We start from the raw sequence: 15,168 nt of genomic DNA, 5'->3' as shown, positions 1-15,168 counted from the left end.
TCCAAAAGGATTTGAACTATTTCTTGTTGTTACATTAGGTTGAAATGTATTAGGGTAAGAATTCAGGCTGTCTGTCATCAGCTTGCTTTGTGAAACATAAACATACACACATTTTTGGGACTGTGAAGAAAATATTTCATAATTTTGGTTACAGATAATAGATTCAAAACAAGCTACTAGGCAATGATAAAAATAAACAAACAATGGATGACAAAACATTTTGTGGTTATAGAAAAAACCCCTATCCCCCCAAATCATGTTGATTGGGAGTAATACCAAAAAGGCAGGACCTCAGCAAAGGAAAAGTAATTTGACATGTTAATATGTATTAGGGTTCCATGGCAGAAAGGGTTAATAGAATTTTGGACCTACAGTTGGAAAGGCCTAAATTCAAATCTAGTCTCAGACACTTACTAGTTATGTGATTTGGGGCAAGTCACTCAACATCTCTCAGATTCAGTTTCTTCATCTGCAAAATGGGAATGTTAGCACCTACCTTGCAGGGATCAAATGAGATGTCTAAAATAATTTTCAAACCTCAGAGTACTTCATAAATAGTAGTTATCATCATCATCAAAATTATTGTTTATTGTTTATTGATGTTATTGATGTTTATATTATATCTGAGACAATGGGATTTAAACATATTGACACGAGCTTTATGCTTAATTTTACTCAAATTATGCGCAATTTTGATAGGATAGTCTGGGATGATAGTAGGGAAGGAAAGGGAGTTGGTAATGGGCTAAGTTCAGTCATTCATTCATATTGAACAAACATATTATGGGCAAGTTGCTATGCTAGGTGCTATGGGGGATAAAAAGAAGCTTTAGGCATGTTACCAGTTCTCAGTTCATCATAGGATGATTTTTGCTTTGCATATTATACAGCTAGTAAGTGTTAAGTATTTGAAGCCAAATTTGAACTCTGTTCCTTCTGACTTCAGGACCAGTGCTCTATACATTGCATCATCTAACTGCCCCTCGTATTGAACATTTAACAATCAGCTATCCTGGCTTCAGCATGCTCTTGGAACATTCCCATTGATTAAATAACAGATCCATTTGAGTACTAAGAATTAAGATGGACTGTGATGCATATAATGCAAAGCAAAATGATCATCATTACCAGTTCATCATGGGATGAACATGACTTGTTAACAAGACAAGATAACTAGCATTATGATACATTAAGGGTTAAAGGAATAGATAGGAAATGAAAATTGAAGAGAATACAGATTCACAGGATCAGGAATCAGAAGAAAACTTAGAATGTAGAACATAAAATATTAGAACTGGAAGAGAACATAGAGTTCATCCTTTTTTTTTTGGCAAGGCAATTAGGGTTAAGTGACTTGCTTAGGGGCATATACCTAGTAAGTATTAAGTGTCTGAGGCTGGATTTGAACTCAGGTCCTCCTGACTCTAGTAGTACCCTGTCTACGGCACCATATAGATACTCCCATTCCTCATTTTACAAAGGAAGAAACTGGGGCTCAGAATGGTTAAGTCACTTAAGTGACTCAGCCAAGGTCACACATTTAACAGAGCTGGGATTCAATCCCAGGTCTTCTGACTTCAAATTTAATATTGTTTTCCTCCTTCCTCCAATTACATTGGGATAAGAATTGTTGGCTTCTGAGGGAAAAAAAATTGGGTAACCCACCCCCAAACATTGTGACATTGAATAAAATGGACCAAGAAGTAACTTCTTTACTTAGATTTATTTTGGGGGATATGTTTTTAGAAAGGGAAAGTAGGACATATAAAATTTTGTGGGAAGATCCCAGGACATTACTGAATCTGATTTTAGGTAGTTGCTGGGATAGCAATTTTGATAGGTAACCAAGGCCATATGTACCCTATTTATACATTTTTTTGCATGCTGTCTCCTCCATTAAATTGTGAGCTCTTTGAAAACAGAGACTGACTTTTACCTTTCTTTGTTTCCCCAATGCAGAACATGATGTCTGCCCCCATAGTAACTGCTTAATAAAAGCTTATTTACTGATTGACTAGGATCCAGATGTTATTTTCTCAGTGACCATAGTAACTGGTGAAAAATGCTATGGTTAAGAGTGGAAATAGAAGTGAAACTGCAAAATCAAAAAGGAGATGAATTTAAAAGCTATCATTATATGCCAAACTATGCCAAGTTAAAAATGAGTAATGGAAGTTAGACCTGTATGTAAACAGTTTGTCCCTTTAGAGCACTCCTCACTATGACATAGTACTTTCACACCATTAATGGAATTCTGTGTGGACTCTATTGGAGAAGATATGATAGGAGACGAGAACCATGAGAAAAATGAAAGAAAATAGACATAATTCCAAAGATTTGGCATTTAGAGAAAAGTTTAGTACTATTGAAATGATAGCACTTTAATTTCTCATAAGAAAAATTAGATAATAAAGTGAATTATTCTTTTCTACCTGGTCCCTTTCTAGAAGATAATTATAATGACAACTACAGATCATGCAAATCTAACATGACCTATACTTTTTTATTTTTATTTTTAATAGTCTTGGAATATTTCCATGAGTATATTTACATAAAAGGCTTCAAATCATGCCAATATTCTTTTTTCCTGAGGATGAATGGATGTTTGTATTGAATTCAGATCTCAGTCTTTTTATTATCCAAATTCCAACTGGTGTCAAAGGGAATTTACAGTCTGTGAAATGAATACAGTGAAATTGCAAAAAATATCTCAAACAGACTTAAATCTCTGTTGTTCTACAACATATAGCCAATGTAGGAGTTTGTAACTTTTTTGAGGAAGTGAAATTTTCTCAACAGTTTTCTTAAATGTTCAAACCACATGGGGACTCTAGTACCTATTTATCTACTTATCTATAATTTTTCTATTTATTTGCTGAAAGCAAAAATGTCATCTGTGTCATTTGCTTTTAGCTAACATTCTTAATTTTTGACTAGCTAGTCTTATGTTGGAGATTGATGTTTTACTTGTGAATCCATCTAAGCAGAAAAAGTCAGAATGAGACAAAATTATTCCCTTGTGAATTCAACAGCACAAATTGTACTTACCCCACTGTAATGTCAAAGATATTGCTCCCAACAGAGCTGGACACTGCCATATCCCCAAGTCCTTTCCGAGCCACTATGACACTGGTAATGAGGTCAGGGATAGAAGTCCCAGCAGCCAAGATGGTGAGGCCCATGATTTCTTCACTAATACCAATTGTTTCTCCAACCTAAATATAATAATAAAAATAGTAATTACAATTTATCTGAATAGTGTTTTATGATTTACCTCTCCACAGGCAATAGTAGACAGAAAAGGAAGAAAAGGGCAATTGTGCCCTTAGTTCTTTGGTCTGGAACTCAGTAACAAAGAGGAAAGTTTTGTGGAAAGCTTGATCGCCAATGATATAACTTAATGAGTTATAACTAATAGTTCAAAATCCATCATTTTAGATATATTCGCAGAGATTAGGAATATCTATCAAATGATTATAATGATTATAAGGGCAATGAAGAGACAGGTAGTAGGTTTGCAAAACATTATAAATAAGCAATTATTAAGGAAAAATAGTATGAATGATGTAGTTGAAAAGATATATGAGGAACAATGATGAAAAGGTTATGTGTTGAGAATGAAAGATAACTTGTGAGCTCCATTGATAGTCTAGTGATATCAGGAGAAAATGAGGAAAATTATCAAGATATCACATAGCGAGAATGTGGATAAAAAGCATAAAGGTTGGAAAGAAATAGAAGAGTTGCAATTTGTATCATTTGAGAGAATGCTCTAAAATGAAACATGTAATAACTGGCTCCCTACCTTCCACCCTCCTTGCAAAAAGTACCCATAATACACTTTTAAATGTAATCTATCTTATTGACATTTTCTCCATCTCTTTCTTAAGACAATCAACAACAGCAGCAACAATAACAAATCAATAGGATTTATGAATTCTGAGCCGTAAATGCTCATATAGAAAAAAAAATTGTTTTTGGCAAGGCAATTGGGGTTAAGTAACTTGCCCAGGGTCATACAGCTAGTAAGTGTTAAGTGTTTGAAACCAAATTTGAACTCTGCTCCTTCTGACTTCAGGACCAGTGCTCTATACATTGCCTCATCTAGCTGCCCCTCATATTGAAAATTTAAAAATCAGCTATTCTGGCTTCAGCATACTCTTGGAATACTCCCATTGATTAAATCATACATCCATTTGAGTACTGAGAATTAAAATGGACTGTGATGCATATAATGCAAAGCAAAATATACATGATTTCATTCACATTCACAATAACTCTGGGGAGTAATCAATGTGTATCTGTTATGATGTCCATTTTACAGATGAAGACATATATCTTCCCACCAAATTATATGAGAACTGAGAATAATCTCAATTAAGGTAGGACTACAAGCAAAATGCAATTGAGTATCTTAGTATTTATGTTGTGTTTATACCAAGGTATGATGAGAAACTTTCTGGTTCAGGTCTCTTTTTGCTGTGATGATAAGAGAGACTGGAATGAGGGGGGAAAAAAAAACTCTGGCTCAGACTTTTTGCCACCCCTAAGAAATGAAGAAGACATCTCTCCATTCCTTTTCTGTGAACTTCTAGACATTGCTCTTGGAAGCATAAGGGTCACAACATCTATAGAATGAAGGCTGGGAAAGAAGCCAAAGCTTCTATGTTCTGGCAGGTAGCCTTATCTTTTGCCTTCTGTTACTTGTTTCCAGACATGTATACTCTTATCTTTCCCTCCTGCTCACTGTAAAATTCCATTTTTCTATGCTGTTTAAATATTCACATTCTATATAAGGTTGCTGAAGCTGATGCTTTAGATTTTCTGACTTTTTCCCCCACAGATAAGCCTGTGCTCTGAACAGAATAAAACTCTGCAGATAGCTCTCTCTGCATCATTGATTTGGTGATTGACAGCAGCACCTAATCAATGGACCCTTAAATAATTTTTATCTCAAAGGGATCAAAAAGTTTTGGAAATGTGCACATAAGCTCTTTGCTACCAAGATGTGCTGGTGGTGAGCAAGAAAGATGATTCGAGTTGTATCTGAAAGACACTTTAAAGATCATTTAGACCACTTTGTAGGTTTGTATTTTTTTTTACAGAGAAGTAAACTGAGGCACAGAAAGTTTGGGTGACCTGAGCAGAAATAGTAAGATTTTGAATCTTGTCCTTTGATTCTAAACCAATGCTTTCCCTTCTCTACCATGAAAAACCTCTGAGATTATATCTAAAATTATGGGGTTTGAGTTATAACTCACTAGATGGATCTATATTGCCCTTTTCAAATGGATTTGCCCAAGTTTACATAGCTAGTAGATGGTAGATCTAGAATTCAAACTCATTGAAGCCAAACCATCACTCCTTGAGAGTAGGAATTTTAAAAAATTTTCTTTGTATTTCCAGTGCCTAGCTCAGTGTCTGGAACATGGTAGGTGCTTAATCAATACAACAAGCAGAGCATTTCATATGGCAAGCCATTTGAGAAGAATGATCTTTTTAGATATGTAGGGGGTTTTTTGGAGTAGGGAACTTCCAGTTAACTCAACTCCTTCTGTCCATGCACTTTTGAAAAAATAGCATTAAATGAGTTTTCTGGAGTCTTCAGGTTTAAAGATCTATTCATGGTCACACTGTTAGTATGTGACAAAATCAGGATTTGAACCCAGTCCTTCTTGATTTTGAAGCAGCTCTCTCTATTATTGTCATAGTGCTTCCATTTCAGACCCAATAAATTAGGAAAATTCAAATGTTTTAAAGTTTTTAAGCAAAAAATGGTGTTATTGAGATTAATACAATGTATCTTCCAGTATTCCATTAGACAAAGCAGGGAAAGCAGTTTCAGAATCTCAGAACTGGAAGTGAACTCAGAGGTGGTCTCTTCTAAATCCTGGACAAGAATTCCCACTATTATCCCCTGAAAGTAGTCATTAAAAACTTCAGATAAAGGGGAAATATGACACCTTTTGACAGAACCCCATTTTGGCTTTGGAGGGCTCTTGCTCCAGTGTTCTTTACACAAAATCTAAATTTATCTCTTTGAGTAAAAATATAATCCTATTATTTTGGCAACATTAAGAAATGTTACTAAATGTTATGATCTCAACTGCAAAAGCTGAAGGGTATACCTCAAACACTGCTAATTTCTTTGAAAAATTTCTTATAAAGCAGTCTTCCCTGAATTTATCTTATCTTTTCTTGTATTTTCAGATAATTTTTTTTTACAATTCATCTGGAAATTTTTTTAGAATTGAAATAATATTTTTTCCTCAGTTACATGTAAATAGAATTTTTTACATTCATTTAAAAAATATGAGTTCCAAATTTTCTTTCTCCTTCACCTTTCCTTTCCCTAAGAAAGTAAGTAACTTGATGTAGATTATGCATGTTCAATCATGCAAAACATATTACCATATTACTGCTATGGTGAAAGAAAATACAAACCCAAAGGAAAAAATATGAAAAATTAAGAAAGTAAAAAATAATATGCTTTAATTTTCATTCATATTTCATCAGTCCTTTCTCTAGAGGTCAATCACATTTTTCATCATGAGTTCTTTGAAACTGCCTTGGATCATTATATTGGTAAATCATCCACCACTAATCATTGTACAATACTACTATTACTCTATAGAATATTTTCTTGGTTCTGCTCACTTTACTTTGTATCAGTTCATCTAAGTCTTTTCAGGTTTTTTTTGAATTTTCATATAACTTCAGTTTACACTCATAAATATTTCACCTTTCCCTCTCTAGACTACTAAACTTCCTCTACTCTATCTCATCTTTTCACCTTGAAGTTTCATTCCAGTTATAGAATTCTTATTCTGTCCCTTCAGTGAATGGTTCTATTTAGAACTTACATTTAAGGAGGGTGCTCCAGGATGTTGCACATTGATTGGCTTGAAACCTGAAAATCACATCCTTTAGGCTAACAACATATAAGGGAGCAGATAGATATATTTCTAGCCTAGTATCCCCTAGGGGAGAACAGAGTGGGAACCTTCCTGCTTTTCTTCCTATAAGGGATTAAAGTCTTCCTGCTAGAAGGATGGGTAGAGAAGAAACTAAAGATATCTATTTTGCCTTTTTTTGAACCACATAATGATATTCCTATGGCAAGGAGCATAGGACAGCCTTTGCTATAAAATAACAGATTTGTTTTAGCCATGATCAGTGATCATTTTAGTTGCTTTCCTTTAGGCCTTTTTCATCTACATTATATTTTCTTGAGATATAGTGATTATCACTGCATGCAATACTTCAGGAGAAGAGGATAATTTAAAACACATTTTCAAGGTGCTTTACAAAACTCTTTCTTTACAACCACCACATTAGGTAAGTAGATAAATAAAGATTTTACTAGAAGGACAAAATAACATTTTTTTTTGTATTTCAGCATCTTATTTGATGACTAGCAGTATTTTGTGGGCTGTTTTTGACTGAAGTAGCACATTAACCCAATATTATCAAGGAGCAGTTTATAATAATTCATTGGTCCATTTCATGAGCCATATATAATAGCTTAGAACCATCATTAAGATATTTTTGCATTCCTTTAACTTCTGGCATTAAAATAAATATGTCATTTTTGCCCTGGCACTCCTATAATCTTGTATAAAAAAATCATGTTCATTGTCTATTTATAATGCAATTACATCAACAAACTTCGTACTTTTCCTAAGGATTCCCTTTTAAAGGACCACTTATGAAACTTTTATTAAATTTCTTAATCCAGGGAATTTTCCATTTATTTTTATCTTTTGATTTATAGTTCTGAAATTCAAGGACTAAATTTTATGCTTTTTGTGTCTCTTCTTGCATTTCAAATAGTTTCTTTAATAAAAAATGGAGCTTAATAGATGGTTATTGAATGAATAAATTAGATCGATTTTGGGTAAATCAAAATTTTAGAGTTTGATTGGATCAAACCAGAGCTTTGAGAAAATGATTGAAGAAAAGAGGAATTGTAGACTGGTAGACCTAGGAAGCACCTTGGTGATAATTTAGAATAGCTTCCTCCCCATTTCACAGATGGAGAAATTGAGACTCTTGAAAGGTCAATATATTATTATTTGATTATTAATAAATATCATATCATTTATGTAGTATCTTAAGATTTAAAATGACATATGTAGACATATGATTCTAATAGCAACCTTATGAAATAAGTTTTTTTTTTGGTGTGTGTGTCTGTGTGCATGTGCATGTGCACGTGTATCTGTGTAGTACCTAATTATGTAAAGTAATCTAAGACGTAGAGGGGGTGAAATAAGTTTTCCCAAGGTCATATAGAATTTCAGATCTGGAAGGGACTTTAGTGGACATCTAGTTCATAACCTGGCACTTGACAAACTTCTAATGAAAGGGATAAGGAACACATTACTTGGTTGATTTTACTTTTGGATGGCTACTTCTTAGGAAATTTTCTCTTATATTAAGACTCAATTTGTTTTTTTGTACCTTTCACCCTTGTCCTTATTTCTTCCCTAGGGTCAAACTAAATAAAATAATTATTCTTCCTTAAGACACTCCTTCAAAAACTTGAAGACAGCTTTCATATCTACCCAGAACATCCTCTTCTCTAACGGTAGAACAAGAAAGCAGTTCTGACTAGTAAATCATAGTAAATCATTTGGGTCAATGATCAACAATAAAAGAAGCAATGTCAAAAATGCTATATCACAATGGGGAAAGAGGTAATGAAGTGGCAACAAGTCATAAAACTTTCCTGATTCTTAGAATTAAGTTTCCCCCACTTAGGTGACAGTTTTTGCCACAGATTTTCATTCCTCATAAAAATTAATAATTTAGCAAGAGGAAATTAAATACTGAATGAAATTTTAGAAGGGAGGCCAAACAAATGTGTAAAGAATTCTAATAAGAACAATATTTTCCTCAGTTAAATGACTTTTAAGGAATTAGATTATTCAAATTATTTGTATTTTGGTAAAATCAGGGCTGATAAAACTCTCATTAAACCATCTGGTTCAGTCATTAACATTTTAGAATTGTAGAATGTTTTTTTTTTCTTTTTTTGGTTGTATGTGGAGGGGTAGGGGTGGGGGAAAGGTAAAGAGATTATTTTCATGTATCATTTGAAATTGAAACTTTTGTTTACAAAAATTCATTTCTTAGCTTTTTCATAATCATTAAGGCAGGGGAAAAAGATTTCTGCAATCTGATCATTGTGGAGAGCAGAGAAGAGAAAGGAAGAGGTGGAAAATGGTTGGAAGTTGGTTTAAAATATAACTGAGACTTTGGAGGTAGTCATGTGGAAAATTCCAGGGACATACTTCTAAGAGATGTCACTCTGCATTTCATTACCATGTGGATAGGAATAACCTTTATGCATTTGTTATGTAGCCAGAACACTTTGCATCTTCAAAACTATGAGATTAGAGCATTCATGCTCTTCTTTTCCTTGATGTTCAGAAAGGTGAAGGTCCAAGTTAATCCACAATTTGGGCACTGGACTAGTGGATGGGAGAAACTAACTTCTTTCCTTTTTCTTATAATTCGAAGAAGCAGGGATTTTATTTTATTTTGTTTCATTTGTTCTTTTCATTTCTTGAAACACGTTCCTAGAATCCCCAAGATACCCACATTTGAGCCATGACAACCTTAGAGACAGGATACCAGGCTGGATGTGTAGCTAGTCACCCCAGCAGGGAAGCCTGGAGAAGCCAGGATGCCCTGTGACTGGAATTTAGGGGACTTTGGACTTGAAACTTGGTGAGAGTGTGTTAAATTATGATGCTAATCCTTTTCCCTTCCCCAAAGTGTCTGTAAATATTGAGGATAGGAATGTTTATATATGCTTTCTTTTGTTATACATTTGAAGTAAATCTGACTATTACATGGTAAAATGGAATTGGAGTGCTTGGATAACTACAATTGGGAAAATGCCATCAGCTCAGGCTATTGCCAATGGCAAGGAGTATGGACATCTCCCAAACATCTTAAAGGCAGAATAGAACCCTGGGGGAGGAATGAAGTGCCATATCTGATCTTCAGACAGTAGCAAGGTAGAGCTAAGGGAGAGTAGGAGGTGGAGAGGTGAGGAAGAAGAGAAAAGTACCTACTGTCAAATTACTAAATACCTAACTGGTTTCTGTGATGGATTACAATAAAAATAAAACACACCTAAGTTTTCTTTGAGTCTTTGCTCATCACAAAAATACGATAGGCATTACACTCATTTTGGAAATGGTTAGACTGAAAAACATCCCTCAAAATGAATAATTTTTGCAAGATTATTTGTAAGAAATGTCTCCATGGGATTCTGGAAGTAATGGATGTTATAAGAGATCATTTCTTAGGAAGAGAAATGATGTTTGCCAATACTGAGAAAAAATAAGACAGTTAAAGTGAAGTATAAGTAGTAGTCAGAAACCTATTAGTAGTATTCAAAAATTGCTTTTAAAAAATCCTCTTGTTGGAGGGCTGGGAGCATCATGCTTAATATTCAGTAGATTTTCTGCAATGCATTTTATTAATGTTATATTTTTATTTAGCTTTTGAATTTTCATTAAATCTCATTTGGTCTGTTTTGAAGTTTTAAAGACCTTGCCTTGAGATTTATGTTACAAACCACACGTGCATTTTAACATCTTCCATCTTTAAATACAAAAATCAAAGAAAATTCTTGGATTTGTTTTTCCTCCTCTGAAATATCTTGACAACCTCTCAATGCTTACAAAATTGTACCACTTTCAACATGGATTTCTTTTGTGTTTAGTCTAGCTCCTCTTCTCATCTTCATTTTCTTGAGCCTTTTAGACAGTTTCATGTAGTACATTGAATACTGAAGACTGAGAGGTCAAATGGGGTAGTTCCTCTACCATTGATGATGAGGATAAATGATTATAGTTCCATTTTGCTTCTATCTGTCATCGTCCTGCTTTAATCTAGAAGTACTCTTAGTATGATTTGGCTTAATAGAGTCTTACAACAAGTTTTCTGAAGATTCCTTTTCTCTTCTATTGCTCTCCACTATTCTGTGAAGGGAACATTGCTTTCAGTTCCCAATATATCATCACCTGGTTTGTACTAAACCAGGGTGAGTCCTGACTGTCTTCTTGTCAAGAATTTCAAATTATGGGTTGAGGATTTTTATAGGTTCTTTTGTAATGACTCATTGATATAATTTAGATTTTTGTTTTATGATACTATTATTTTTGGAATTTCTTTTTAAAAAATTATATATGTATATGTATTAGTTGCCAATATTCATGTAAGATTTTGAGATGCAAATTTTTCTCTCTCCCTTCTAACATCTTCCTCCCTAAGACAGCAAGCAGTCTGATATAGATGAAATATATAATCTTTTAAAATATACTTACATATTTGTCATGTTGTGCAAAAAAAAAATCAGACCAAACGGAAAAAAAACCATGAGAAAGAAAAAATAAACAAGGTGAAAATATTATGCTTCTATACATTAATATTCAATTTCCATAGTTCTCTTTCTGGGTGCAGATGGCATTTTCCATCCCAAGTCTATTGGAATTTCAATTAGACTTTTATAATAAATGGTGAAAATCAGTGTCAATGTTTTTAGCTTTATTCATTTCCTGATATTTGAGGTCATTTTAAAAAGAAATAGGGTAGTTTAGAGATGCTACAATTACAAGAATATCTTATTTTTATCCCTTCTAGTTTGGTAAAATATCTATATTAATATAGTAATATTTTTGGCAAGCATATATGTGCATATATATGCATATATGTGCATGTGTTTCTGTGCATACACATGTGTCAAAGGTGTTACTTACTATTGTGGGAGAAGTCTACTCATACTCCAAGTAGAAAAGGAATTCTCTGTAGATGTTTAGGCCTGTGATATGCATTTGCAAAATAAAACATTATGGATACTACAAGGCTTTCTCAGTGAGATTGTTGTTGTTGTGTTGTTGTTGAGTTTAATTAATCATATTCAATTCTTTATGATCTGGTTTGGGGTTTTCTTAGTCTAAATACTGGAGTAGTTTTCCATTTTCTCCTCTAGTTCATTTTACAGATGAGCAAACTGAGACAAACCAGCTTAAGTAATTTTCCTAGAATCACACAATTTGTAAGTACTTGAAGTCATATTGGAATGACATTTTATAGTCACTCAGAAATGATTCAGAAAAAGCACAATGATGAAAAATCTCATTGCTTAAACTGATACATAAGTGACAGGCAGTTTTGTGAGCTGATTTATCATAATCTTATATTGGCATTATGGGGGATCTTATAATGAGAAAAAGGGATAACATGTATATCTGAGTATGGCACTAGGGTTTATGGAATGTTAGAATATCCAAGGAAAGTTCATAGCATGCCATCTAGATTCTCTCTGGTGGATTTATTGAGAGGACATGGCCAAGAACAGCATGGCCAAGAACAGCAAGAACCAAGATGAGGTGTGGATGGATCACTTATATTGATGGAATCCTACAGCCAATCAGAAAAAAAATACTAAATTGTATAGTACAGGCAATCAGACAATAAGTTCCTAATTAGGCGATAGAAGGATAAATGCTAGACATCAGAGAAAGTTTAGCATTCTTTGGGAAGACTTCATGAAGGAGGGGAATCACAGAGTGAGAGAAGTCGAGATTAGCATGCTCTTTATTGCAAGTTAAACAATAATTCGTTTACAAAACAGTTTCTTATTAAAATAAAAACTGAACTGGAGGAAAAGTTCAGAATAAGAGATGCCTCATAATCTTAAATGAATAAAACTCAATTCCATTTCCAGGTTGAGAATCTTTCTGAAAGTTGGAGTTCTATCTCAAAATAATCTTCCAAAGTCTCATTAACAAGCAGGAATAAGGTATGAAGAGACTTGGCTTTTGTAGCATTAGTTAACTGTGTGGCATTGCTGAATTATTTTTCCTTTCTGCATCTTAATTTCCTCTTCTGTTGAATGAAGATATTGAGTTATATGACTTCTAGGTTCCCTTCCATTACTAATATTCTATGTTGTTCTAGGTATAGCTTCCCCCCTTTTGTTTTAAGTCAAGAACTGATTTATATCTGAGTCATCTTTGGAAATTCCATAGGCACCAGCTCCAATTTTTCACAGCCTGCCTCTAGCTTTTTCTCAGATTTACTCACAGCTTCTGTCTCTGGTTTTAAAAAAAGTCTTTCCTCTGTTAATAGTCAAGTGCTATATAAACTGGAGTTATTAATATAATTATCATCTCTCACAAATTTCCCTGTGATATTGAGCAGCAGTGACCTCCTTCCATTTATCACAGATACCAGTTAACATAACACATAACAGAGTATTCTATAATATATGTTTCTTTCATACAATTAAATGTACCTAATTCTAGACCTTGGCTTCTTAACCTGAGTCCACAAAAGCTCCATGGATAGATTTCTGGGTATCTATGAACTTAGATGAGAAAATTCCATTTATTTTTATTACCTTCTAACTGAAATGTTGCTAACCTATTTTAGTGTCATAGACCCCTTGGCTGTCTGGTGAAGCCTAAGACCTCTTCAGAACAATGTTTTTAAAAGCATAAAATAAATTATCTAGGATTACAAAGGAAACCAATTACATTGAAATATGGTTATCAAAATATATTTTAAAAACAAGTCATAGAATCTAGGTCTAGAGAAAACTTGAAATTTTCTTCTATTATAAATATGGGCAATATACTTTATTTCCAATAAATGGAAAATTCAATAGTTTAGGCAAATATAAGGAAGAATATGTAGCTTGTGCTTTTCCATATGCATGAGGACAACCTCATCATTCTAGACCCAAAAACCAAGAAATGGATAAAACTATAGGTAATCAAAGGGGGTCTTACCTGATGTGCCCACCAGACCATCAAGTAAGAGAAAACGGCTATCCAGGTGATGGCTCCAAAGAATGTGATAGGAAAAAACTTCCTTGAGGCCTGAAAGAGAAAAAAAAAGGTGAAAGAAGGGAACTTTAAATGATTTGAAAATCTGAGATTGAAGTATAGCTGAATTCCAAGAATACTGAGGGAATAACTAAATAGCAGGGGGAAGAGCAAGAAAAGATGCATCCTTACAATTTCTTCTCAATGAACAAAAATCTAATTTTTTCTCTTTTCTCTTCCTTCCCCCAATGGGGGAAAAATAAAATCCTAGTAAAAATATGCATAGTTAAATAAAATAAATTTTGGAATTGACTTTGTCCAAAAGATATATGTTTCAATCTACACTCTGAGGCCACCATCTGTTGTCAGAAGGAGGGTAGCATGTTTCATCATGGTACCTCTAGAATTGTAGTTGGTTGTTAGGAAAGGTAATTTTTTAGAAAAAAGATTGGTACACATAGGAAAATTCCATTAAATGGGAAGAAAAGCTATGCCAGGATAATTGGCTTATTTTTAGTGGCAACTGTTTTGTGTGGTCATGAACACATGACCACAACTAGGCTTATCTATATTAGAAAAAAATTGTGCAGATTATTATTAATTTTAATAGTGTCATATTTATGTTGCATTTTATAGTTTGCAAAGAACTTTTTTTAAATCAGTCCTATGGAGTAGGCAGGGTAAATATTATTTTCCCCATTTTGTAGATGAGGAAACAGAAATTAACTGATTTGTCCAAAGGCACACAGTTAGTATATGCTGAAATTGGGACTGGTGTCCTGATTCCAATTACCCTATTCTTTCCTATTCTGCTGTACCATATTGCTTATCCAAAATCACATTCATTTTCATTGAGACATTAGAATTTATGTCACAATAGGAAATGGAGTAATTCTGGAAAGAAAATACCATATTGAACCACCATATCTATTTCTGTGATTTTTATAACCCCAAATGGGGTTATAAGTGTGTGTCCTTTAATCAAAGACATGTCTTTTCTTTTCTTTCTTTTTAAATGTAAATAGTATTTTATTTCTTCTAATTATATGTAAAGACATTTTTTTAACATTCATTTTTTTGTAGGATTTTGAGTTTCTAATTTTTCTCCCTTCCTCACTTCTTTTCTCTTGCCTAAAATGGCAAGTAATCTGATATAGATTATACATATGCAATCAAAGATATCTTTTCTAGTTAAAAGCTGATTAACATATGTATCAGACACAAACAGAACATTTTCCATTAATTTATACTAACAATATCAGTGGTCTTTGACATGAACAGTGAATAATCTAGGGATATATAAGATCATCTGGTGGTG

General features: G+C 33.5%; 1 protein-coding gene across 2 annotated transcripts in view; it reads right to left on the bottom strand.

The window, feature by feature from the left end:
• The window catches only part of SLC24A2 (solute carrier family 24 member 2), a 292,133-nt gene that overhangs the window by 10,981 nt on the left and 265,984 nt on the right, over positions 1–15,168 (bottom strand). For both annotated transcript variants that reach the window (XM_031969129.1, XM_031969134.1), the window contains 2 exons: positions 13,815–13,904; positions 3,049–3,215 (listed from right to left, as the gene is read on the bottom strand). In XM_031969129.1, the coding sequence (XP_031824989.1) occupies positions 3,049–3,215; positions 13,815–13,904 (257 nt within the window). The remainder of the gene's footprint in view (positions 1–3,048; positions 3,216–13,814; positions 13,905–15,168) is intronic.

Source organism: Sarcophilus harrisii, chromosome 1, assembly GCF_902635505.1.
Source record: "Sarcophilus harrisii chromosome 1, mSarHar1.11, whole genome shotgun sequence".
Classification (NCBI taxonomy): Eukaryota; Metazoa; Chordata; class Mammalia; order Dasyuromorphia; family Dasyuridae; genus Sarcophilus; species Sarcophilus harrisii.
Note: the sequence above shows the minus strand (reverse complement) of the source record. Positions and strands in the feature narration are given on the sequence as shown.